General features: G+C 61.5%; 3 protein-coding genes and 1 long non-coding RNA gene across 5 annotated transcripts; 2 read left to right on the forward strand and 2 right to left on the reverse strand.

Moving 5' to 3' along the window:
- Positions 1-513: 513 nt before the first annotated feature.
- On the reverse strand, positions 514-5,814 carry LOC119246495 (melanoma-associated antigen 8-like). 2 transcript variants are annotated; one of them, XM_037512865.2, is made up of 4 exons: positions 5,700-5,814; positions 2,053-2,263; positions 1,790-1,878; positions 514-1,715 (listed from the first exon to the last, which is right to left on the reverse strand). In XM_037512865.2, the coding sequence occupies exons 2-4, from the start codon at positions 2,222-2,224 to the stop codon at positions 945-947; spliced, it is 1,032 nt and encodes a 343-aa protein (XP_037368762.1). In that variant the 5' UTR covers positions 2,225-2,263; positions 5,700-5,814; the 3' UTR covers positions 514-944. The 2 variants fall into 2 exon arrangements, with proteins under 2 accessions (XP_037368762.1, XP_037368763.1); XM_037512866.2 differs by lacking the exon at positions 2,053-2,263.
- An 11,169-nt stretch (positions 5,815-16,983) lies between these two features.
- Positions 16,984-18,683, forward strand: LOC119245840 (uncharacterized). The gene is made up of 3 exons (XR_008551954.1): positions 16,984-17,065; positions 17,287-17,386; positions 17,937-18,683. It is a non-coding gene; the product is annotated as an uncharacterized LOC119245840 (long non-coding RNA).
- A 918-nt stretch (positions 18,684-19,601) lies between these two features.
- LOC129144628 (heat shock transcription factor, X-linked member 3-like) lies at positions 19,602-21,050 on the forward strand. Its single transcript, XM_054695953.1, has 2 exons — positions 19,602-20,234; positions 20,353-21,050. Exons 1-2 carry the CDS (start codon positions 19,602-19,604, stop codon positions 20,941-20,943), a joined length of 1,224 nt encoding a protein of 407 aa, XP_054551928.1. The 3' UTR covers positions 20,944-21,050.
- A 290-nt stretch (positions 21,051-21,340) lies between these two features.
- On the reverse strand, positions 21,341-24,417 carry LOC119245841 (protein EOLA1-like). Its single transcript, XM_037511841.2, has 3 exons — positions 24,385-24,417; positions 23,158-23,439; positions 21,341-22,388 (listed from the first exon to the last, which is right to left on the reverse strand). Exons 2-3 carry the CDS (start codon positions 23,408-23,410, stop codon positions 22,066-22,068), a joined length of 576 nt encoding a protein of 191 aa, XP_037367738.1. The 5' UTR covers positions 23,411-23,439; positions 24,385-24,417; the 3' UTR covers positions 21,341-22,065.
- Between the last annotated feature and the right edge of the window lie 1,225 nt (positions 24,418-25,642).

Below are 25,642 nucleotides of genomic sequence, written 5' to 3' on the forward strand. Positions count from 1 at the left end.
TCATCCTGTCGGGCACACAGTGTTTACAACAGAACCCCCGTTCTCCGGTGTCCACAAGAGCCCTGCGCACCTTCCAGAGCAACACGGGAGACTCCCTCTGTGGACCCAGGTTGCAACAAGAGCGGCAGCTTCCATCATGTTTCCATTCCAGGCGTTTCTCTCCCCTAAGGAAACCTGACTCTGCCTCCCGCCCCCATATGATGGCAGTCACCCGCACATGACAAGTCACCCCACAGGACTGCAGGCCCCAAGGCACAAGCTGCCCCGGGAGGGGCCTTTACCCTGACTTCTTTCCCCAGGGACCCCGCCCCTGCCCTCCTGCCTCTGTCTCTTGGGGGACGTCTCACCACCCTGCTCCTGTGACGGCAGCTCCTACACCTGCCCTCTGTGGGGTGCAGTGCGCCTCGTGTCCCCCCAGGACCTTCCACGTTCCTAGTGCTTCCAAGGGGCAGAGGCTCGGGGCCGGCGTGGGCAGGACCGGCCACGGGCAGGGGCTTCTTTACCACGTTCATCTCTCCCTCTTGAATGACCCGAGCAAAGCACAGACACATCTGCTTTTTATTTTACAGAGTAAGCGGCGAAGGGGTACAAACCACATGCTCAGTGTCTTCTCCTTGTCTAACTTCCGATGCCACCATTTCACCGCCAAGGCGCGCCCCACTCCCACGGCTCCCTGCTCCAGTGAAATCACCACAACATCATCCAACTAACAGTCACGCGCGTCCTCTCGGACCGGGGGAGCACAAGCTCGTGTGATCAGGGTCGTTCACAGCAGAGACGCTGAAGCTAATAAACCTTCCTCCAAGGAACAACAGCTGAAAAATTCCTAAAGAAAACAGACATCCATTTCCTGTCACCACAGAGGGGGGAACGCGAGGATCTGTGCACCGTGTGCCCCAACTCTCCCTGCCCCCCGGGCTCAGGCCTCCTTGCTCACAACCTCTTCAGAAAGCGAGGAAGCCAGTGCGTTGCCGCCTATTGACCTTGAGTATAAAATCCAGGACGTCCATCTTGCTGGTCTCAGCAAGAGCCCTGGGGCCCCACAGGAACTCGTAGCGGGCGGGATCACTGCCGGGCACCTGACAGTACTCCAGGTACTGCTCCTGCACCCATGCTTCCGTGAGGAGCGCCCTGGGCTCCCCAAAGATGAAGTGCTCCATCCCGGCATGCACTCCCATCGCCCCCAGAGCTTCCCACATGTGCTCCTCAGAGGCGCGGTCGCCATCCAAGAGGATCACGCCCAGGACGACAACCAGCAGGCCCGTCTTGGGTATGAGCTGCTCAGGGCTCAGCAGCCCATCGTAGGAGAGGCCCAGGGTGGCGGCCAGGACATAGGTGTCGCCATTGGGCTCTGCTTCGGTCACATCGATGCCGAAGACCAGCTGTAGGCAATCGCAGGCTTCACTGAAGATGCCAGAGAAGTGCTCCTGGTTATCACCGAGGACTTCCCTCAGCATCTCGGCCTTGCTGGTCGGCTCCTTGGCACGATACTTGAGGAGCAGGAACTCCACCAACGCAGCCATCTTCCCCTGCAGTGCTGCTGGGGGGGGGGCCTGGGCTTGCGCTGGCTCCCGGGAGCTGCCCGGTCCCTCTGCTTCCCGGTTGCTGGTGTTACCCGCCTCGGATCTGCTGCACAGTGAGGCAGCCATGGCTCTGGGGGAGGAGTTGGCACCAGGAGGGATACTGGGAGCACTGGCGTCCTCCTCAGACATGACCTGGAGAAAGACAAGGGGGAAGGGGAGGTAGAGGAAGAGGAAGAGGATCTGACCTACCCATCATCTCCTGGTACCTGGAGGAAAGAACCATCCTCTCTTGGTTCCTGAATATCTTCCTCGAGATTCAAGAGCTCACTCTTCTGGCACAGAGACATGATGACACCTGTGGAGAGTTGGAAGAAGTGTCAGCAAAAGCCGGCAGGTAGGACCCAAGAGTCTGAAGGAGAGTGAGTGTGAGCCGCCTCCGCTGAGAAAAGCACCCTCGGTGACTCCGACAGAGTGGAGGTGCTGATTAGAGGTGCTCTTTGTCCCTGATTAGAGGTGCTCTTTGTCTTACAGGTTCTGTCCTTCTGGGAATGTTCCCCAGGAGCCTGAAGGAGGTGACACTGCCCTTCAGGGTACAGGTTCCACATCCTGAGGTTCTGGGCTGACTCTGGGGTGGTGCCAGAACTATGGGCTCTCCTTCCTCCTGGTGAGATGTCTCCTTCATGCTCGCTCAGTATCCTCATCTTTCTTCTGCCATTCCTCTGAGGGCCTGAGGTAAAACCCTGAGAACAGGACCACACTCCTGAGATGGAACAGAAGCAACAAGGGCCCCACATCTGGCCACACCGGCCCTGGGCTTCCAGGGTCCTGAATGGGGACAGTGCTGGCGCCTCACGTGGAACCCTGCCAGGACCTGGGATCCCTCAGCTGACCCAAGTCCAGACCCTCAGACCAAGGCCTTCCTTCCTGACCTCGGATCTAGAAGTGAGGAGGGCCCGAACTGATAGCCCTGCCCTGGTATTCCCAGGGCTGAAATGAGGGCAGAGTCCAAATTTCCCTGGACCCCCTCTTTGTCCTGAGAATTGACAATCCCAGGGTCCTGATATGGACTCCTGGAAGGACCTGGGATTCCTCTCGCAGGTGACAAGCTCATAAATAAGGGTGGCTCCCTGGATGACCTTCTTACATCATGTCAGACAGGGTGCTTTCCTCCCTGAGGGCCCTGCCCACCACACCCATGATCAGAAAAGGCTTAAACTGGGGCACCTCTCTGTCCTGCGGTGGGGTCCCTTCAGTCCTCACTCTCTGCAGGTCCTGGGACTCCTATCCCTGCTCACCAGATGCGGCTCACTTACTGATGGGGTGTTTTCCTCCAAGAGTATGTACCTCACCTCCCTGAGAGCTGGGAGAAAAATGTGAGCAGGAACCCCACGTGCCTCCCCTGCCCAGGTTATCACAAGACTGACAGCAGGGCCCGAGCCCCATCAGTTCTGCGGTGGACGATTCCCTCAGTCACACCTCCCTCAGGATGACCAGGCTGAATCCACCAGACACCGAGTGGACAAGCAGTCCACTGCCTCCCAGGGCCCGCCCCCTTTGCCCTCCGTCAGGGTCCTCACCGTGCTTCCTGTCAGGACCTGGGCGTCCTTCGGCCAGGTGATGCCTGGCTCCTTCTATAAAGTCCCCAGCCTCAGACCCAATGCTTTGGTCAGGGAACACTACACGGGGTCCTCTGGCCCTGGGGCAGCTCAGGCCTGACAGCAGCGGCGTCTTCTGCGGTGTCTGTCTGTTCTGGAGCCCCCCACCCATCTGCATTCCTGGGACACGCAGTCCTCACTCGGGGTCTCCACCTTGGCGCTCACCAGATCTGAGCCCTCTCTGCGGACCGGAGCTTGCTCCTCACAGACCTGGATGCTGCAGTCAGGACCCCGAGTGCTCACCCCTCCCCCTCCCCGAGGTCTGGCGGAATTGGCAAGCTTCAGAGGGTCCCCGCATTTTTAAGGCGCAGGGTTCCTCGTACTCCTTCAGTCCCGCTGCCACTTCCCACATGACCTCGGCGCTCTCTCTGCTGACCCGTGGCTGCTACCGATCCAAGGTCCCAGTTTCTCTCAGACATGGATGCGGAGGTCAGGGCGCCACGTGGTCGGTTCTCTGCCCCACCGCCCAGGTCTGACCGCCGAGGAGCTTTTGTGGAGGCTCCTCAATTCTAGGGTTCAGGGTCCCTCAGTCTTCTCTCAGGGGTCTCGCCTTGACTCGTGACTGGACCTGGGGTCTCCCTCTGCCGACCCTAGTCCCGGCCCCTTCACCAAAACCCCGCATTTCCCTCAAACTCGGATGCAGACTGGACGTCAGGGGGTCCTCCCGCCCTGAGGCCTCCAGGACGGACTCTGTTCTGGGGTCCACTGGATCGAAGTCCTCCATAAAGGCCATCACTTCATTTCTGGCAGGACCTGGGCGGTCCCTCTGCTGACCTGGCGCCCTACTCCTTATAACAACTCCCCAGTTTCTGCCAGACGAGGAGGCAAAAGTCAGGATGCTGCGCAGTCAGCCCTCCTCCCCCCGGCCCAGTTTTGAAGCATTGGCGAGCTTTTATGGGGCTCCTTCACTTCTAGGGTTCAGGGTCCCGCAGGAGTCTCCCCTTGCCTCCTGACAGGCCCTGGGCCCACCTGTTGCCGACCTGTGTCCCTGCTCCTTATATCAAGGCCCAGTTTCTCTCACACTGGAACACAGAAGTCAGGACGCCACATGCTCCTCCCTCCCCACCCCCGTTCAAAAACACTGGCGAGCTTTTGTAGGGTTCCTTCAGTTCCAGGGTTCAGGGTCCCTCAGGGTTCTCACTTTGCCTCCTGACAGGACCTGGACCCTCCCTTTGTGGACCTGTGTCCCTGCTCCTTACACACAGGCCCCGGGGGGTTTCTCTCAGACTCGGCTGTAGTAGTCAGGACCCCCCCACCACACGATTCCCGTCCTGGGGCCTCCAGGGTTTATTCTGTTCTGGGGTCCACTGCACCTCAGTTCTCCCTCAAGATTTTCACTTGATACTGGATCCTCCCTCTGCCAACCTGAGACCCTGAAACTTACATCGAGGCCCCAGTTTCTCGCACACGCCAACACGGAAATCAAGACGCCACGTGGTCCTCCCTCTACCCCCCCCTCATTCTGAAGCATTGGCGAGCTTTTGTGGGGTTCCCCCAGTTCTAGGGTTCAGGGTTCCTCAAGGTCCTCACCTTGCCTCCTGACAGACCTGGGCCCTCCCCTTGCCGACCTGAGACCCTGCTCCTTATACAGAGCACCCCAGTTTCTCGCACACGCCAACACGGAAGTCAAGACGCCACGTGGTCCTCCCGCCCCCGCCCCCACTTCTGAGCACTGGCGAGCTTTTGTGGGCTCCCCACTGTCCTAGGTTACAGGGTCCCTCAATCCTCCCTCAAGGTCCTCACCTTGCAACCTGACAAAACCTAAGCGCGCCCGTTGCTGAACTGAGACCCTGCTCCTTACACCAAGACCCAGTGTCTCTCACAGCTGAATGCGGGAGTCATGCCGCCACGTGGTCCTCCCGCCCCCACCCCCGTTCAAAATCACTGGCGAGCTTTTGTAGGGTTCCTTCAGTTCCAAGGTTCAGGGTCCCTCAGGGTTCTCACTTTGCCTCCTGACAGGACCTGGACCCTCCCTTTGCAGAACTGAGTCCCTGCTCCTCATGCAAAGCCCCTGGTTTCACTCAGAGTCCGGTGTGGTGGTCTGGACGCCATGCGCTCCTGCAGGCCAATCCTCACAGCCAGTTCTGAGCATTGGCAAGGTTTTGTAGGGTCCCCTCGGTTCTCGGGTCCAGGGTCCCTCAATCCACCCTCAAGGTCCACCCCTTGCCTCCTGACAGGACCTGAGTCCCTGCTCCCCCCAAAAAAAAAAAACCCTCGCCCCCCGGTTTCTCTCAGACTCGGCTGTGGTAGTGGGGAGGCCACGCGCCCTCCCCGCCCTGGGGCCTCCAGGACTGACTCTGCTCCGGGGTCCGGGGCCCCTCAGTAGCATGTCCCTGTCCCACCTCGCTCAGGCAGGACCCGGTTCTCCCTCCGCGGCCCTGAGCCTGCGCCCCTCAAACCGAGGCTGTGACTCCCCAAGTTCCCTGAGGTGGGGGGGGTCTCCGGGACCAGCCTGCGGGGTCCCTCAGGGATTTCCCGGGGAGCATCTCTGGGCGCCCTAGGCCCTCCCTCCGAGCCTCACCTCACTCAGGCACGCCCGAGCTGTCCCTCCGCCGACGTGAGTGCGCGCCCCTCAGGCCCAGGCCCTCACCTCAATCTCGAGCGGAAGTCGGTGGACGTCACATCCGGTGCGCGCTTCTGGGGGCCCCCCCGCAAGGGTGTCGTGAGCGGCGGAGATAGATCCCGGGTGGGGGGGTGTCTCTCCATCCCTGTTCTGGCCCTCACCTTGGCTCAGGCAGGGCCGGCCTGGCTCTTGGCACACTTGAGCCTGCACCCCGGAAACCAAGGCTCCAACTCCCCGAGATGCCTGGGGTGAGCTGGGTGCTAACCCTGCCCCCTGTCCGGGTCCCTCGGGAGGTTTCATGGGGGGGGCATCTGGCCTCTTCGTCCTCCCTCCGATCCTCACAGGGGCAGGTCCTGCCTTCGCCCACCTGACCGTGCGCTCCTCAGACCAGGGGAGCACAAGCTCGTGTGATCAGGGTCGTTCACAGCAGAGACGCTGAAGCTAATAAACCTTCCTCCAAGGAACAACAGCTGAAAAATTCCTAAAGAAAACAGACATCCATTTCCTGTCACCACAGAGGGGGGGAACGCGAGGATCTGTGCACCGTGTGCCCCAACTCTCCCTGGCCCCCATAGATCCCTGGCTCCCTCTGCCCCCCTGGCTCAGGCCTCCTCCTGCTCCTTGCTCACAGCCTCTTTTCTTTCTTTCTTTCTTTCTTTCTTTCTTTCTTTCTTTCTTTCTTTCTTTCTTTCTTTCTTTCTTTCTTTTCTTTCTTTCTCTTTCTCTCTTTCTCTCTTTCTCTCTTCTCTCTTTCTCTCTTTCTCTCTTTCTCTCTTTCTCTCTTTTCTCTCTTTCTTCTTCTCTCTTTCTCTCTTTCTCTCTTTCTCTCTTTCTTTCTTTCTTTCTTTCTTTCTTTCCTTCTCTCACAGCCTCTTGAGGCAGAGGAAGGAACTGGAATTTAAGGTATTGATCTTGAGGAACCGTGCCAGGACTTCCATCTCTTGGTGGCGTGAGCCCTAGGGCCCGCAGGAAATCGTAGCGGGTAGGATCACTGCCGTGCACCTCTTGGTACTCCTGGTACTGCTCCTGCACCCACATTTTGTTGAGGAGCTCCTTGGGCTCCCCGAAGATGAAGTTCTCTCTCCCCACACACACCCTCATCACACTCAGAGCTTCCCACATGTGCTCCTTAGAGGCGCAGTCGCCATCCAGGAGGATCACGCCCAGGACGACAACCAGCAGGCCCATGTTAGGGTAATCTGGGTGCTAACCCTGCCCCCCTGTCCAGATCCCACAGGAGGTTTCATGGGGGCACATCTCTGGCCCTTTCCACCCTCCCTCCGATCCTCACAGGGGCAGTACTGCGTTCGCCGACCTTACCGTGCGCCCCTCAGACCAGGACCGACTCCCGAATCCTCTGAGCAGGTGGGGGTGATCCCTCAGACCGCTCGCCCCGGCCCCTCAGAGCCGTTATGGGGCGCAGCTGGGTTCTGTGGGTCCCTGGGCGGCGGCAGCCCCAGTCCTCACTCCCTCGCCCCCGCAGAGGCTGCTCCCAGGACGGCGCGGGTGGGGCTGCCGGGACGGTGGGCGCCGTCGGAGCAGGAGCCCCACCCCGGGGCTCCTCAGCAGCAGACGCCCCGACTTTGGACGCCTGATGGCCTCGCAGTGATGGTGGCTGAAGAGCTGAGCCTCAAATACACACATGCGCTGCGGTGCACGCCCGGGGTGATGTCACCGCCCTCCTGCTGTCCGCCAGGTAGACAGGTTTGGCTCTGCTCCTTCTGTCCCAGACGTGCCTGGCCCGTTCTGTCCCGTCCTGTGGGTCCCGCCAGAAGGCACCATGCACGTGTGGCGGCTTTCCGACCTCAGCGGCCCTGCTTTGGGCCAACCCTGCTCGGCTGGGCACTTACCCCCGAGGGGATGGGTGCCGGGGTGTTTCACCCGGAAGGTATTGCCCTCTCCTGTCTCTGTGTGCTCTGTGCTGCTGAAGCGCCGTCCCTCTGGGAGAATGCTTTGCATGGCCGCAGCACATGGCGGAGCCCGCTGAGAGTGTGCAAGTTTGGGGGGGCCGCGGTGTCCCCTCTCGGTACTCTAAGAAGCCCATTGCTCAGTGACGCCGCCACGGTTTGCGGCACAACTGAGCCATTAAACCGTTGACCTCTGAGACACGCAAGGACCTAGATGAGACTCGGGACAGTTATGTGCAAAGGAAGCCCGGCCCCGAGGCGCACATGCCACAGGAGTCCACCTGTAGAGCTTCCAGGAAACGGCCAGTTTGTGCAAATGAGGACCCGACCAGTGGTGGCCAGGACTGAGTGGGGCGGGTGGGTGCGGGCAGATGGGTCTGTGACCGGGCACGGTGTGCTCTCTGTGTGGGGTAGAATGGTCTGGACCTTGGCCGCCCCAGAGCCCCATCTCCGTTGTGCCGCGGCGCCTCGGGTTGGCGCGATGTTTGCCGCTTCAGGGAGAGCTGGGCCAAGGGCACGGAGGGGCTCTGTGCACCCTTTGCTACCCCTGCGTGGCAGTCTAGCCTGTCTCCCAGTTGCAGGTGGCAGTAAATGACTGTGCGGGTGCCGCCCCCTCGGGCCTCCCCTGGGCTGAGCCACAGCCGCCCAGGCGGGAGCCGGCTCCTCCCTTTCTTCGCAGGAGCCTGGCCCGCTCTGCTCGGGCTGGGAGTGCGAGCAGCACTCCCGGAGAGTTCCAGAGCCCTCGCGGGCTCTCGCAAGGTGAGGTTCCCTGCTCGTGGGGACCCTCAAGGGCTGACAGGGTGGGGTGGGTGTGGCAGGCGCCACTGTGAGGTCAGCGTGCAGGAGCCATGACTCTGTGTCTCTCGGGGGCGCCGTGCCAGCCCCGGCCTCTCCCAGCGAGGCCCCCACCCCTGCACACGCCCCGGACACACAGCGTTCCCCGCCTGCCCTCCAAGGGGCCTTTGTCTCCAGTGCTCCGGCCTCACGCGGTCCTCATCTCAGCGTCGGGGCCACCGTGGACCTTCTGGTCTGACCTCCAGCGCCCCAGGACGCCCCCTCCCTCCCGCCCCCCGCACCCCGCACCCCGCGCCGGCCTCCCTCCCCCGGTCAGACCACGGCAGACACGCAGGTGCCACGGCGGGTACTTTATTGTGCTCGTCCCCAGAGCTGCGCGGGGCAGGGCGCTCGCTCGGGGCTCGGACTCTGGAGCGACAGGGGCCCGGGGGCGCGTGGCCATGGCCCTCGGGGCTCCCGGGCCGCAGCGCCCTTCTAGTCGCTGTGGGAGTCGGGGCCCGGCTCCCGCCGGGACTCGGGCCTGGGCCTTGGCGCGGGCCTGGCCTCCTGGGTTCTCGCGGAGGGGCCCGGGGCGTCCTCCCGGGCCTTCCTGCTTGGGGCCCCGGGAAGGGGCGTCTGCAGGACCCCGGTCTTCTCGGCGCCCTGCGGAGACCACGGGTGAGCCCCGGGACGCGCTGCGGGGCGGGGCAGGGCAGGGGTGGACCGGGCAAGGGGTGGACCGGGCAGGGGTTGGACAGGGCAGAGCAGGGCCGGGTCGGGCCGGGCAGGGCAGGGGCAGGCGGCGCGCGGGGCTGGGGCTGGGGTGGGGTCCGCTCGCCTTGCCCCTGGGTGAGCGTGGGCGCGGGGGCTGGCGGCGGGCCCTTCTCCTCCTCCGGGCCTTGGCCGGCCCCGGGCGGGGCTTCCTCGCAGCGCGGGGAGCGCGCGGCCCTCTGCTCGCTCTGGCCATCGCTGGGTCTGCTCTGGGCCTCCCCCCGGCCCCTGGGCGTCCTCTCTATGTACAGCCCTGGACAGTGAGGGGCTCCGCCCTTGGGCTTTGTTTGCTCAGCAAGGCCCTCCCTGACCTCATAAAGGTCCATCCCCCAGGTCATGGGGCAGGGGAGATGCTGGCCAGGCCCGCAGTGGGGAGGTACAGCGGGGGGGGGGGGGTTCGGGGGACTCTTTAAAGGGGACTTTCAGGGACGACCCCTCAAGAGTCTTCTAAACTGACATGCCACCCTCCTCATGTCCCATGTCAATTCTGCTGGGTCACACGCCACACTGCCAGCCTGGCCTGGCAGACACCCTTCTGGGCGGTCCCCTCTGCTTTCCCACCCTTCCCCATGCCCAAGGGGGGCCTATCTTTACCCATGTTCACCTTCCATAACGCAGGGTAAAGTGGCCACAGTCGAGTCTCTGCGTCACCTCGTTCCCCGCCGACAGCTTGCTTTTAGGCGCCGAGAAGACCAGTCACCTCTGGACCACACCAGCGCTGTGCCCCCACCTCCTTGCCCCAGCAGCCCCCCTCCCTCCAGCCCGAAATCCCGCCCTGGCTGTCTGCGCAGTGAATAGCCCTCTGCCACTTGCAGGAGGTGGCTTGGCCTCTGGGCTCCTGACCGCCCAGCAGCTGTGGGTCCGGCCTGGCTTGGCAGAGGGGCCCCATGGCAAGGCAGGGCATGCAGGCTGCAAGTGATGCTGGGGTTTGAATGCAGGGATCTTCAGTCTAGCACTGATGGGTTCCCCAGGGCAGCAGAGGGGGGAAGTTCTCCCTATTGGAAAGGGAGTAGAACTGCCTTTATTCACACACCTTGAGTCTATTCAGACAATTCTACCCATCAGAAAATGCTCCTAAAATTAAGTGAGATCAGCAAGATCTCAGGAGTCAAGATCAACAGGCAAAAGGAAATTACACTTCGTGTACCAGCAACAACGGCCTGAAACTTGAGCTGAAAACAGTGCAGTTTAAAGTAGGATAAGAGGGCCTCCCCGGCAGCACAGCGGTTGAGCGCTGGCCTGTGAAGCTGCCTGCAGCCTCTGCAGCGCCAGTTCGATCCCTGGTCCCACATGGCGTGACAGACCTCTTCTGCTGCGCCTGCTGCTCCCCTCAGCAGTGTACTTCGGTCCTTCTGCCTGCTCTGCTCCCCGGTCTGGCTCTGGTGAATTTTCTCACCCTCCCGCGCTTCTGACTGTACCCAGTGCTTGTATAAATAAATAAATAAATCTTTAAAAAAAATAAGGTAGGATTAGACATCATGAAATGTAAATCGGCAAAATGGACAGCCTTGGACACCAAAGTCTAGAACACATTGCAGATAAACACGTGATGACCTAAGCAAAGGGAAATGCAACCTGGTGCTGAGTATAGAGACCCCATAGATGTTGTTGCTCCCAAATTCACTGATGGAGTGAGGCAACCCCATGGAAACCCCAGAAGACTTTTTTCTTTTAAAATGAACGACAGGGGGCCTCCCTGGTGGCGCAAGTTGTTAAGCGCCGCACTATGAAGCAATCCGAAGCCTCTGCAGCATGAGTTCAATCCCTGGCCGGCCAGGGAGGTGACCCACATGGTGCAGCAGACCTCTCCTGTCTCGCCCGCTGCTCCCCTCAGCAGTGTATTTTGGTCAGTCTGCCTGTTCTGTTCCCCGCTCTGTCTCTGGTGACTCCTCTCACCCTCCCGCACATCTGGCCTGTGCCCCAGCTCTTGTATGCATAAATAAATAAATCTTAAAACAAAACCTTAAAAAAAAAATAAAACGAATGAGAGGCTGTTGTTCCCCTTCACATGGAAATGAGAGGGCCTGGAAGGGACAAAATAACTTTTCAAGAGTGACGGAAGTGGGAGACTTACAAGGTGGCGCTAATGTGGACAGTGTGGGCCGGAGTGCAGTAGGGATGTATTCGTAGAACGAAGGGACCATCTAGGAAAAGTCTGTCACATAGATGCAGATACACAGAACTGCAAATATACAAAAGATTAGAGGTGAAAATACTGTCTTTTCAGCAACTGGGTGGAGAGCCACAGGCGAAACGTGCGTTTTCATCCACACCTTGCTCCCCATGAACGACACCGGTGGGCCAGAGAGCTGCATGTCAAAACCAAAATGATAAAGCCTCTTAGAGAATATTCAGGAGCAAATCTGGGCCCCCTCGGGTAGTGTGGTTCATTTGAGCATTGACAGGTTGGAAGAGGAGGAGTGGCCCCCATCGCAGGCAGTCACAGGCCACCAGCTCCATGCTCAGCTCTAGAATAGGGCTGCATGTGAGCAGCCTCCCAAGAGACCTCCAGACACACAGGCCTCAGATCATCACCCAGAAAGGAAATAAGGCCAGGGTCTTCCCAGGAGATAGAGGATGCCGGAGAAGGGACTTCTAATATGAGGGAGATGTTGCTGATCAACAAGGCAGAGTTGGGGTCCCAGAGCTCAAAGGGCAGAGGTTTCGTATGATCTGTGGTTGTCAGGTATGAGGTGCACTTTGGGGGATATGCAAATTAGGCAGCGTCTGAATGGCTAAAAATTTGTGGATTTGCATGCTAGTGAAAGCAATTGGATGTGCGACAATTCTAGTTTGGCACGGTGGATAGGGGATAACCACCCCGGGCACGGGGCCATCTTTGATCATTCATGCAGCTGCCATTTGTTTCCTAGATAAACTAAAAAAGTCACCATCCATTAACAAAAAGATCAATAAATTGGACTCCATCAAAATGACAAACTTTTCTTGAAGTGATCCTGTTAAGAGCGTTACAACATCAGCCACACACTGGAGAATGTATCTGCAAGTCACATGCATGATAAAAATCTTATGCCAGGAATCTCTAGTAGCTTCTGAAGCCTGAATGAGAAGGAATCAAACAACTCAATAAAAAAGTTCTGAGCAGACATATTTGCAAATTCCTGAAGTCCCCAGTTGTGTGCCGCCACGCAGCTACCGGCGAGGTTCCCTTGAACAGAGCGGCGAGACCCACGCTGCTGAGGACACGGAGCACTGGAGAAAACAGCCAGTTCGGCAGTTTCTTGAAACTTTGAACATACGCCTGTTACGTGTCGTATCGATGGCGCTTCTAGGTATCAGTATAAAACTTCTAAAATGCACATGTCTACCAGGACGGAAAGCAAACCAGTGGTTTTCTTGAGTAGGGTGTGCAGGGAGGGGGACAAAGGGGTCAAGTGACAAAGGCCTTGGAGGGCCTTGTGGAGACGCTGGCCGTGCTCTCTGGCCGTGTGGGGGCGGCTCTGTGCTGTCACCCTGCAGGGAGACGATCAGAGGGTACATTTTGGGATGTTTATTGTTTGTCAAGTGTCGCTCAGTAAAACTGGTTTGAAACTTACATTATTTGCAGGAAAAAAAATGCCCTGTTAGCCCGTACCCTTGGTTTTTGTTGTATTTCTGCTGAAAGGGCATCGCACTGGGGAGTCTCATGTTCCAGTGTGCGTCGCTGAGGACCGGCCTGGTATCTACCGCGTTCAGTCACCACTCAAAGTCCAGCGCTGTCCTTGGCCTCACCATTGTCCCTGCTCTCCAGATTGAGCCACCCCCCTTCTCCCTTCCTTTCTGCTAACCAGTTTGGTCTTCGTATTCAAAAGTTTATTTTTGTTTTATTTATTTTACTTGTTTGTATTCTCGACATACCGCACAGGAGTGAACGCATATAATGTTCGTCTTTCCGTTTGCTTTTCTTCACGAAGCAGACTCCCCTCCAGGTCCCGCCAGGTTGCACACGGCAGCCTCTCATCGTCACGTAGCCGAGCAGTAGTCCATGGTGTGTCTCTGCCACATCTTCTTTCTCCATGCCTCTGCCAGCGCACACTGAGGATGTTTGCAGCTCTTGGCTCTTATAAACAATGCTGCAGTAAACATGGGTGTGCTTCTACCTCTTTGAATTCATGGGTTTGTATCTTTGGGGTAAATACCCAGAAGTGAGGTTGCAGGATAGTGTGGGGTTTCTCGTTTTGATTTTTTGCAGAATCTCCACGCTGCTCGCCACGATGACTGCACCATTCACTTTTCCACCAGCAGTGCAGGAGGGCGCCCCCCCTCCACACCCGCTCCAGCCCTCGTGGTTTCTGGTCCTTGGAGTCATGGCCCTTCTCACAGGTGTGTGGCCATAGCTCATTGCAGTTTGGATCTGCATTTTTCCTGAGCAATGTCGAGCATCTTTTCATATACTTGCTGGCCACCTGTATGTCTTCTGCGGAAAAAATATCTACTCAGGTCTGCCTATTTTTCAATTGGATAGTTTTTCTCTTTGCTATTGAGTTGTATGAGTTCTGTATATTTTGGATATTAACACTTTAAGTGCTTAATCACATGCAAATCAGACATATGATTTGCAATTTTTTCCTCCCATTCAATAGGTTGCCTCTTCATTTTGTTCATGGTTTCCTTTGTTGTAGAGGCTTTTTAGTTTGACATATTTAAACTTTTGTTGTTTTTGCTTTCAGTGTTAAGATTACCAAAAGCATCACTAAGAACTATGTCAAGGATCTGACCAGCTAAGTTTTCTTCTAGGACTTTCATGGTTTCAGGTCTTACATTCAAGTCTTTGACCCATTTTGAGTTGATTTTGTGTATGATGTGAGATGGTGATCTAGTTTCATTCTTTGCATTTGGCTATCCAGCTTTCTCGACACCATGTGTTGAAGAGACTTTCCTGTGTTGAAAATTCATTGAGGGTTTTTTTTTTCTTTTGAGGCAAATGTTAAACATCTATCAGAACACCACTCAGACACTGAGAGGGGGAAGCAGGAGGGGCTAGAGAAGAGCAGTATGTTGGATATAGAATTCATGATGGAAAGAAAGCAAAGGAATGGCGGGAAGTAAGAGGAACAGGAGTTTGGGAGGGAGGGAAGAAGATGAGGACCTTGGTTTTGTTCTTCTTCCAAACTACTGAGCCTGAGGCATGAAATGTCACAGTGAAAGGGAGCTTCCCAGCGGCTAGACTGGCTTGGTGGTGTGGAGGGGAGGCCTTCAATTACCCACATGGGGTCCGGGATAGAGGACAGAAAGCCAGGGAGCACCATCAATAAAGGGACACCAGAGAAGGAGGAGGAGAAGAAAACGTACAGTTGCAGGGCAGGTCAGAAGGACACAGAAGACACTGCTGCTGAGGGTAGAATCTGACAGGAACTGACAGGTGACTGCCTGTCAATGTGAGGAAACTGGTGATCTTGGTGAGAGCTGGTTCTGTGGAGCAGTGAGGACATGAGCCTGGATTCAACTGGCTGTGGAGCTAAGAAGGAACAAACACTATGAAGAAGTTAGAAGATAAGAGAGAGAAAATACATACAGACTGAAGAGGAGTATGAGATTGAGGTGCAAAAGGAGCAAAAAGAGCAAGAGAGAGCAATTTTTGCTGGGAGGTCCCCAGGGTGATTGGAAGAGTTGAGAGACAGGGCACAGGGGCTGGGAATTATGGACCGTCACCACAATCAGTTTTGGAACATGTTCATTGTGTCCCAGAGAAGCACCATGCCCATTATCCAGCCGTTCTTCATTTCCCTTTCCCTAAGCCCAGACAACCACTGACGGGCTTTCCGTTCCATGGATGTACATATTTCTGGACATTTCCTGTAAGAGGAATCATGTAACCTGTGAACTTACGGAATAGCTGAGGGAAGCTGGGCGTGGTGGTCAGCATGAGCACCCCCACCCCTCCCCCACCTCCTCAGGGAACCTTGGGAGTTAGAGCCTTGGTGAGGGGCGCACACTCAGGTGACAGAGGGGAGGCCTGCCCTGTCTGAGTCAAGGGGGAAAGAGAAAACCCCACAGGATCCATCTCGGCCCCTCACAACAGCCATTGTGGGGGGGCAGGGGGCGCCAGAAGCTATGAGTGGCTGTGACGTCCACTAACTGACACTCGGAGGTCTGCAGTGAGGCCTTGCTCTGAGAGGTACACGCTCACGCCCGCAGAGGAGAGCTCACTCATGCCTAAATGATGGTGAGGATTGGATGGAGGACTGAGGGGACCATCCCTTCTAACTCAGGGAACTCGGGGAGTCAGAGCCTCGGTCTGAGTGTGGCACACTCAGGTGACAGAGGACGGGTCCACCCTGCCCAAATCGAGGTGAAGACCGAGGGGGATAGAGAGACCACTATGGGATCCACCTCCCCACTTCAAGACAGACAGGGTGGTGGGAGGGGCCAGAACGCTGGGAGGATGTGACGCCCACCAACTTCCTCTTGGAATTCTGATGTGAGGGCCTTGCTCTGCGGGGCGCACACTCTGGCTGGTGAGGGAGAGCCCAGACCCATCAAAGTTAAGGTGAGGACCCTGAGGTTGGACTGAAGGGACCACCGATGCACGCCATAAAATCCTTGAGGGGCCTATGCAGGGTGGTTAGAGGAGTACCCCACATTTCCTCAGGGAGCCTGGGAAATCACAGCCTCGTTCTGAGGGGGTGCACATTCAGGTCTGTGGAGGGAGAACCCAGTCCTGCCTGAGTTCAGGTGAGAGGGAGAGGGAGACTGGAGGGACCCACGGAATCCAGTCCAGCAGCCGCGTCAGGACTGAGAGACCGCAGGCCGCGTGGTCAGGCTGAGCACTGTCCCGGCAACCCAGGCCCCACGTCCTCAGGGTCGCGGGATTCAAGGACCTGGTGTGACACGAGCAAACTTGAGTCCGCAGAGTGGAGGGCCCAGACCTTGCTGCTCGTCAAGATGGGGATCCTCGGGGAGGACAGAGGGCCAGTGGGCCCCAGAAAGGAGGGAACCCGCACAAGCGGGCCCCGCCACCATTGCTGGGAGACCCCCGGGAGGGAGGACCCAGCACATTGTTTCCTAACCTCCGCATGCGGGTCTCCGTGAGATCCTGGGCTTGGCGTAATAGAGCAAGAATTCAGGTCAGCAAGGTTGGGGGTGGGGTGGGGCACGGACTTCACCAGGAATAAAGGTGAGGATCCTGTGGGAGGACTGAGGGACTCTGAACCCTAGTTCTGAGGGAACCCCACAACACCTGCAGTGCTGTCAGACCTGGGGTGGCAAGAGGTGAGAGCACGTGGCATCCTGACTTCTGCATCCGGGTCTGTCTGAGAGAGACTGGGCACCTGGAATAAGGAGCCTTTGGTCAGCACAGAGAGGTGTCAGGTCCTTCCTAAGTCAAGGTGAGGACCCCAGCGAGGACTGAGGGACAGAGGACCCGAACAGTGTCAGCACTGGGAGGCTCTGGAGCTACTCTCCAATGGGGCTTCTGAGCTCCCCCTGGAAATCTCAAGGAGGCTGGGGGTGCTGAGGGACAAGGACTTGGGGCAGCAGAGGGGAGGCAGTAGGCCTATGGGGAGTGGAGGTGGGACCCAGAGTGAGTGAGGACTGAGGTCCCACAACAGAGAGAGCCCCTTTGCCCCTGTTCTTGGTCTGGGAGGCCCCAGGGCAGGTGAGCAGTGAAGTGTTTCCTGACTTCTCCCTCAGGGTGTGTATGTGGGAGGGCGGGGGCTGGTGGTCAAGGGCCTTGGCGTGTGGAGTGTGGCCTCAGGCCGGCAGAGGGAGGAGGGGAGGCCCCTCAGGAGGACAGCCCCTTGGTGCAGTGGGAGGTACCACGCACCCCAGAGAGGGCGGGAGCACGCAGAGTCCAGCTGTGGCCTGTCTCAGCCTGGAAGGACCCAGAGGCGGTTGTCCGAGTGCAGGCTCGCATAGACCATGGGAGGGAAGGTGGGGAGGCCTCAGGGGGTGAGGTCTTGCTTTGGGGGGGCATCAAGTCATCCCAGATGGGGGCCGGAGGCAGGCCAGGCCTGATGGGAGTAAAGATGACTAACCCACAGCAGGACTGAGGGCGCCCCAACCCAGAACAGAGGGGCTGCACCCTGACAGTCTCTTCTGGTCATGGGTAGGGTGGGGGTGAGGATGTGGATCCTCCTCACGTTCCTCTCCAGGTCTCAGGGAGGAGAGGACCTGGTTGGTCCGAGACGTCAAGTCATCCAGGGAGCCACATCTGGTGACCAGAGAGGAGTCCAGGTCCTGCCAAGAGTCCAGGTGAGGACCCGGGGAATCTCAATGACCAGACCAGAACGGGGGCTCAGGGAAGTGTGGGTTGCCCCTCCTGTCAGCCCTGGAAATCCTGGGCAGGGCTATCAGGCCGGGCCCTCCTCACTTCCAGATCCGAGGTCAGGAGGGAAGGGCTTTGGTCTCAGGGCCTCGATGCAGGTCAGGCCTGGCAGGGCTCCAGGTGAGGCCCAGGAACCTAGAGGCCCCTTTAGGACCCTAGAAGCCTTGGGCAGGTGTGGCCAGAGTGAGTGCAAATGGAACCTGAGACCCCAGAAAGAGGGGACCCCACAGGTCCTGACCTCACCCGACTGTCAGCCCTGAATGTCGGGGCTGCGGCAGCCACACCCTGGGCAGTCATCTCACACCCTCCTTCAGGTTCTTGGGGGTCACACCCAGGAGGCCAGCTCTGTGAGGCCCAAGAGCACCCCTAAACAGGAGCCTGTAAATCACCTTTGTCACGGCCACCGGGGGCGTTTCTCAGCTGACGCCTCCAGCACTGCCCTCACCTCCTGTTCCCAGTCCTGCCAACTCCCCACAGGTGTCACCATGTCTCTGGGTCAGAAGAGTGAGCCCTTGAAGCTCGAGGAAGACGTTCAGGGGCCCAGTGAGGCTCATGGCCTGCAGGATGGCCCTGTCCTAACGCTGCCCGGGGCTGGGAAGACGAAGAGGTGGCCTCCTTCGTGTCTGCCTCTGCCTTCCACTGCCACCCTGTCCAGGATAATCCAGAGCAGGCTGCTCTTGTGACGCCCAGTGCTTCCCAGGTCCCTTGCCGTGTCAGCCGCCCCTCCAGGGCCTGTCTTGCCTCTCTGTGCAACATAACCCCGGAGGAGGACATTACCCAACAAGCAGAGGGGCCAGGCAGCTCCCAGGAGTCAGCAGAAGCCCGGCCCCCCGCACTCCCCCCAACGCAGCACTGCAGGAGAAGTTGGCTGAGCTGGTGTGGTTCTTGCTCCAGTAGAGCAGCAAGGAGCCGACCAGCCAGAGGGAAATGCTGAGGGAAGTCCTTGGTAAGGGCCAGGAGCACTTCCCTGTGCTCTTCAGCCAAGCCTGCGAGTGCCTGCAGAGGGTCTTCGGCATCGATGTGACCGAAGCAGAGCCCAGTGGCGACACCCATGTCCTGGCCACCCCCCTGGGCCTCTCCTACGATGGGCTGCTGAGCCCTGAGCAGCTCATACCTAAGACAGGCCTGCTGGTGTTTGTCTTGGGCGAGACCCTCCTGGAGGACAGAGGTGCCTCCGAGGAGAGTATCTGGCGAGTGCTAGGGGGGATGGGGGTGTGTGCTGAGATGGCGCACCTTATCCTTGGGGAGCCCAGGGAGCTCCTCGCGGAAGTGTGGGTGCAGGAGCAGTACCTGAAGTACCGGCAGGTGTGTGCTAGTGACCCCCCCCCCCCCCGCTGCGAGTTCCTGCGGGGCCCCAGGGCTCACGCTGAGACTGACAAGATGGACGTCCTGGAGCTTATGATCAAGATCGACAGCGTAGATCCCAGGTGCGTCCCCGCTTTCTCTGGAGACGCTGTGAGCAAGGAGCAGGAGGAGGCCTGAGCCAGGGGGGCAGAGGGAGCCAGGGGTTCAAGGGGGCAGGGAGAGTTGGGGCACACGGTGCACATCCCGCCGGCCAACAGAGTGAAGGGCAGGACCCAGTTGTCTGCAGCAGCTGGAGAACGTGTGGCCCCAATAAACCATCGTCGGCTCCTGTCCTAATGGGAAAGATGGCGAGGACTTGGGTTTTGCACCAGGGCCTGAGAACAGGAGTCTGGGCCCCTGAGCAGGACCAGCCACGGGAGCAGCTGGAAGAGACCACGGTGAGCAGCGGGGGTGGAGGGTGGGCTGCCAACCTCGACTAGGCCGGCCAGCCAGCCGGGACCACCGTCTTCCGGGAGCGACTGGCACCCAGGGTCCCTCTGACCCGCGCCGTCCTCGTGCCACCCAAGGTGGGACTTGCCAGGCCCTGTCCCCCTGTGCAAACCAGGGGCCGGCACGGGGACTCCCCGACTGTGTGGGGGGGGGAGCGGCGCGGGCTCTTGTTTTCTCAACCCTTCCTGGCCCGGCCCCGTGGAACAGCGTGCCCGCCAGTGCACTTGGGCAGGCACCGCAATGCCACCGTCTACACCTTGGGAAGACAGAGAAGCTGGGGGCGCGGCACCCCCCCCCCAGGATCCATGGACTTCTCCAACATGGCCGGGAGCCCCTTTGTGATGTCACATGGCCAGCAGAGGGGGTGGTGACTCGCGCAGCCGGTTGCTGCCCTACGGAGACTCTAGAACTCTGCGGACGGCATATATTGGGCACGCCGCCCGGGCCGAGGGCATTCCCACACGAGGACCGCGGGCGGATCCTGGGGCGCGCACCCCCAAGGAGACTAGCTCGATGGCTGGCTCGGGCGCCAAGGAGGCGCGCGACGGGCAGCGGGCCTTGGCCGCGGCCGCGGGGCTGGCGGCGGCGGTCCCCTCGCAAGCATACCCCGAGCCAGAAGGGGACCCGGGGCGGGCGTCGGGGCAGGACGGCCACCCAGATCGGGGACCGGATCCGGGGCCCCAAGGTGCGCCCCAGCCCCAGGACCCGAACCCAGGCGCCGCCGGCCTGGGGGAGGACGTTCTGGGGCTCCCCTTCCCCAGGAAGCTCTGGATGATGGTGGAGGACAGCAGCCTGGCGTCCGTGCAGTGGAACGACGCCGGAGACGCCGTGGTCATCGACGAGGGCTTCTTCCAGACAGAGGTGCTTCAGCGGAGCGGCCCGGACAGAATCTTCGAGACGGACAGCTTGAAGACCTTCATCCGGCAGCTGCACCTGCACGGATTCAGCAAAATCCGCTCGCTGAGGGACAAGGGCCTGATGGTAACGCAGCGGCGCCCGGCCCCGGGTTCGGTCCCCCGCGCGTCCGGGGAGCGCAGGAGGGGCCGGGGGCGGGCGGGGGCGGACAGGGCTCGCGGCGAAAGGGGCCCTTTCTCCCCAGATCTACAGCAACAGCCGCTTCCTGAGAGGCAGGCCCGAGCTCCTGGACAGCTTCGAGAGCGCCGGCCCCGCGGGAAGGATGGCTCACCGGGGGCTCCGCGGGGCCGCGCCCAAGAGGAGGAAGATTTCGCAGGTGGCCACGAGACGCTCCCCGAGACTCCTTCAGCTCAACGCCAACAAAGAGGCCTGGAAGAAGACCCAGGAGGCCCCAGCTGCCCAGGGGCCCGGGGGCGCCCCGTCAACGCTCTTCTCTGGCGCCTGGCCCACGAGCGGCGTGGCGGGGAGCCCCGGGGGAGGTGGCTGCCCCGGAGAGCCAGGCGGCCCCCGCGGGGAGGGCACGTCCGGGAATGTCCTGTTTGCGTCCCGGGTGCCTGCTGGCCAGGAGGGTGCGGGGGAACTGCCCAGCAGCCCCCCGGCTCGCGCCAGCTACGCCTCGGTGCTGACCCTGTACAACACCTGCTGTTCCATCCTGCTGGCTGCGCTGTCAGCCATGGCCCCCGACGAGGACCCCGACGGGGAAGATGAGCAGGAGGGCCCCTCGGATTACAAGTGCACGCTCTGCGAGCAGTTCAAGGACAACCCGCACCCCTGATCTCCCGGCCACCGCTGACCGGTACAGGCGGCCGCTCAGTAACGGTGCAGCTTTTCAGTTTTAATAAAGAAATGCAAGTCTGAGGGAGGAAATAAAGAAATTCAGCAGGACCGCGAGTCTGTGCCTTTCTCAGCTCGTACGACACACGCCCCAGGCCGGGATGGCCGGGAGGCGGCGCCCGGCCCAACACACCTGCCGGCCCCTCTGTCCTTTGCTGGAGCGGTGGTGGCGCGTGCCCCGGGCCCAGGGTCTGGCCGGGGAGGAGGGAGGCCAGCCCAGGAGGTCGGGCCCCGAGCTGTGGCTGCTGACTGAACAGAGCAGCCTGGCTCCTGAGCTGGGGGGGGCGGGGGCTCCACATTCACAGATGCTCAAGCGGCAGCATCTGCCGGGGGGGGGGGGGGGGGTGGAGCGGACAGGATACCAGGAACTTGCCACCCCGCGGTGTCCAGAACCCCGAGCCCCAGACCCAGGGGCTGGCGAGCAGGCCGGCCTCCAAGTGGCGTCTCCCTTCTGCGTGGGAGGCAGGCCCACTGCGCCTGCCCGGAAGACGGCAACATCTGGGGCAAAGCCCTACCAGCAACATCTGGGGGAAAGCCCATCGTGCTCAGAGGCGGCACCAGGAGAAACCGGGCTCCGGAAGGACCTCAGGGATGTACTGAGGGGCCTGCCCGCGGACGGGAAGCTGCTGTGTGACCCACTGAACACTCAGGCTTCGGGAAGCAGGGCACACCGACGACAGCGGCGTCAGGAGGACGGAGGGGGGCTCTGGCTCCAAGCTGACGTCCTGTCCATCAGGAAGGAGGCCATGCAGGCCGTCCCTCAGGCCCTGGCTCAGCGGCGCTGCCAGTCTCTCCGCCAGGTCCTCTGCCGCCGCTCGGAGGTCCTGGGAGTTCTCCCAGACGCCTCTGTCGGTACCACCCGGAGACGGGGACCAGAGTTGCTGGCCACACCCGGACGAGGACTGGTCCTGCCTCTTCCTAAAGGCCCCAGGCCGGGAAGCTCAGGCAACGACGCAGGAAGGTGCTCACCCGGGGGCCCGCTCCCCAGTCCCCTGCCCTGCTCCCCGTGCAGGGCTGGGCTCGTGACCAGCACTCGGGGCGCTCTCTGCAGCCGGGAGACGGTTCAGAACGACGGCGGGTGGCTGGGTCTCTGTCGCTTGATGGAGACAGCTTGACAGCTGAGTCTCTGTCGCTTCCTCTCAGGAGCCCTCTCCTCAGGCCTCCCACCCCGGCGGCCAGCAGGGACCAGGTGCTCGGGGATGTCCACCTGGAAGACGCCCTTCCCGCCGGGCCTCGGGATGGGCTCCAGCAACCAACGGGGGTTGGAAAGCGCCGTCAGGTACTTCTGCCCCAGGCCGCTCAGGACGGCCTGACTCTCCAGCTCCCGCAGCTCAGGGGGAGCCAAGTTTTCTGGGCACAGCCAAGTCTCCCCGACATCGACGAGCCCTGCACACGAAAACAGAGGCGCACACATGTTTGTCCCGCCCAGAAAACCAAGCCCCCCAACCAGGGGCTGCAAAGTCACCACACTGGGGACCCAGAGGCGGCCAGCAGAGGGACACGGGGTGATGGTGGTCCCTGTCAGTGAGCCTTTCCCAGGGGATGGGGCGTGTGCGAGGCCGGGCTGGTGGCGAGACAGAAGAGCAGAGGGTCTTGTCCTCCACGACCCACCCTGGGCCCGGGCGGGTGCAAGTCAGGCCAGGTGAGGGCAGCAGGCACAGGCGGAGGTCCCCACCACCGGGAGCCGTCCTGTCCCCCAGCACTTCCCAGGTGACAGAACTGACAGAGACCTCCTCCACCAAGGCCCCGGGGGGCTTCCCAGGACCCGCGGGCAGGAGGGCGGGCAGACAAGGTGAAGCCAGCCAGGTGGCTGAGTCTGAGGCCACCCTAGCCCACCCCGCGCCGTGCCTGTGCTCCCTCACGGCCTGTGGCACACACACGCACACGGTGGAGCCCACATGTATGCACAGATGCAGCGGGAACGGTCCCCGCCTCTCAGATCACAAGGGGGACCTGAGGCCCAACAAGGAAATGTTTGCAGGGGTGGGAACCTTGGCCTCCACCCTCACCCTCAGGGCCCCTGGCTACTCCTTGGAAGCTGCTCTCAAGGAAGCCCCGCCCCGCCCGCGCCAAAGACCAGGGGCCACCAAACTCCCGAGCAGGGCCCTGGGGTCGCCCTGCAGGGGTGGGCAGGGCTGGGCAGAGGGCCACTTGCCAGCTATGACTCCGCGGCCAAACTTGTCTCCTTCCCGAAGCAAGTCCTGCACCTGAGCGGGGGTCATCCCCAGCCTCTCCAGCAGCAGCTCCCTCCAGGCAGCGTCTGCCCAGTCCCTGCGGGCAATGTGGATGGCGATGGTACCGTTCTCATGGCCGCTCAGCAGGGGACGCCAGCGCGTCTCCAGGGTCTTGACCCCATTGAGGACGAAGCCCGCGTAGGGCTGCCGGAAGGACAGGCAGTGGAACTTCATCCCCGCGGCTCCGGGGGGCCTCACGTGGCCTAGGGAAACAGCAACAGGGTCCCCAACGCGCCCCTGTCGGTGGCCCCCAGCTCGCGGCCGGGGGACCTGACAGGCCCTGTGCCGGACACCCCGCTGGCCTGGGCAGTGGAGGGAGCCACACTGGCCGCTCCGCTGTCACCAGGCTGTCAGGGGGCAAGCGCCGTGGACGGGGCTGGCCGCAGGGCTGACTCTGTCCTCTGTAGGAATCTGGGGGCGCTCGCCAGGGGGTGCGGCAGCTGGAGAAGGGCGCGGGCGGCACAGCCTGGGGTTCGTGGGACCACAGAGGCCACGAGCCCCAGGCCCGCGGAGGAGGGAGCCCCGGCTGTCCCGCCCAGTCTGCGGGCACAACAGGGACATCCTGGGCTCGGCTTCCTCCCAGGCCCCATGTCAGCTCCCTGAGGCGCCACCAAGAAGGCTCGGAGGGTCCCAGGTCTCCCAGGCGGGACCCGGGGCTGCGGAGCACCCGTCCTCGGGGTCCGTCTGCCGACTGGCCCTGGGACCCCCCTTGACCTCCAGGGCCCCTGTGGTGCCCGCGCCCCCCAGCCCTCGCCCAGCGCCACTCTCCACCGTCCGCAGGCAGCCGGGCCCGACCCCAGGCTGGAGAGGGGAGAGGAGCAGGACGCTGGCTCCGGGATCACCTCCCGCCTCCCCGGGCGGGCGCGGGGCGGCGCTGAGCCTGCGCAGCGGCGGCCGCAGACAGGCCCGTCCCCAGGCTGCGGTGCCCCCGTCTGCGGCCGGCGCGGCCACTCCTGCCGGCCCCAGCGAGGAGCCCAGAGGTGGGCGTGGGGACGGCGCCCCCGGCCGGCCGAGGCGTGTGTGCCCTGGCGCCGCCGCCCCGGGACGCGGGCGGGCAGAGGTCCAGGCTCCGGCCACCTCACCACGGCGGCGGCCGCGCGGCCCGGACGGACGGACGGACGGAGGGACGGACGGACGGACGCCCCTACCTGGCGCGGCGCGGGCGGGGCGTACCCCCACCGTGCCGGCTGGGCGGCTGCGCGGGCAGGCGCCCGGCGGCTACGCAGCCACGTGATGACGTCACCCCGCACGCGGCGCCCCGGGAGAAGCGACTGGGTTGCCCTGGCAGAGGCTGAGGGGCAACGACCCTGACGGGGTGGGGCGAGGGTGCCACGGCCCGGCCAGGAGCGGGACCCGAAGGAGGAGCCGGGCAGCCGGCGGGGCCGGGAGGGCGGGGCGAGCGTGGGCGGAGCTTCGGCGAGGAGGCGGGGCTGTGAGGCGGTCGGGGGCGGGGCTGGGCGCTCTGGGGCGGGGCGGGGCGCCCGCTGGGGGCGTGGCCAGGGGCATCTAGGAGCTGCTCGGCGCGGGCTGGGGCAGGAGCGCCAGAGGCTCAGAGGAGCTGGGGCCGGGCTCGGGGCAGCTTCTGAGCTGGCTGGGGGCGGGGCTGTGGCGGAGCCTGGGTTCAGTTTTGGGAGGGGCGGTAAAGCAGGAAGGGGTTACCCGACCTCCAGGCTGGGAGTGCAGCTGGGGGGTGCCTTGCTCCCTAGTGGCCGGGCCTGGGCGCTCTGGGTCTCCCTGGGGCGCCCGGGCGGCGGCTGCTGCGTCAGAGGGTGGAGACCTGTCTGAGGAGTCCGTGGTGCCCAGGCCCTCTCCCTGTGTCTGGTCCTTGTTTCTCTCCCCGCTGGGCTTCTGATGTGGGTGCGACAGGCCCGCCCTGCTTGAGCTCTCAGGGTGTTTCTGCTTTAGCCACCCCGGGAAATCCTGCCTGTGACCCTGGTCCACTGCCTCAGTGAGGCTACTTGTCAGTCACCGAGGACAGTCGGGTCCCCTTGGTTTTCACTTTGTTAATCAGCCTGCATTCGCCCCACCCTGCCCTGCAGGTCATCTAGGCAAGGCAGTGACTCCCCTTCCCTTCCCAGTGCCCTGTGGGGTCATTTCCACAAGGCTCGCCCAGCAGCTCTCACCCCCGGCCTGAGAGGGCTGCCCGCCCACCAGCCCCGTTCTGGCACAGGGGCTGGGGCCCGGGCCCGGGAATACCTGCCACCCTGGCCCTCGGGAAGGCCCTGGTTCCCAACGGGGTAGCCAGGCCCAGCGCTGCCCAGGCCCATCTACCGCCTGCTCCTGACGCCCCGAAGCCACCGCAGCTTGGGTCCTCTGGGAAGCAAACTGGAGGGGGGGCTTGGCGCGTGGGGGCCAAGGGGGAGAAGTGCCCTAAGGGAGCGGTCAGGAAGCAAGCAGAGCCGGGTC

This window comes from Talpa occidentalis, unplaced genomic scaffold (genome assembly GCF_014898055.3).
Source record: "Talpa occidentalis isolate TD23 unplaced genomic scaffold, MPIMG_talOcc4v2.1 talOcc4.15, whole genome shotgun sequence".
Taxonomy (NCBI): domain Eukaryota; kingdom Metazoa; phylum Chordata; class Mammalia; order Eulipotyphla; family Talpidae; genus Talpa; species Talpa occidentalis.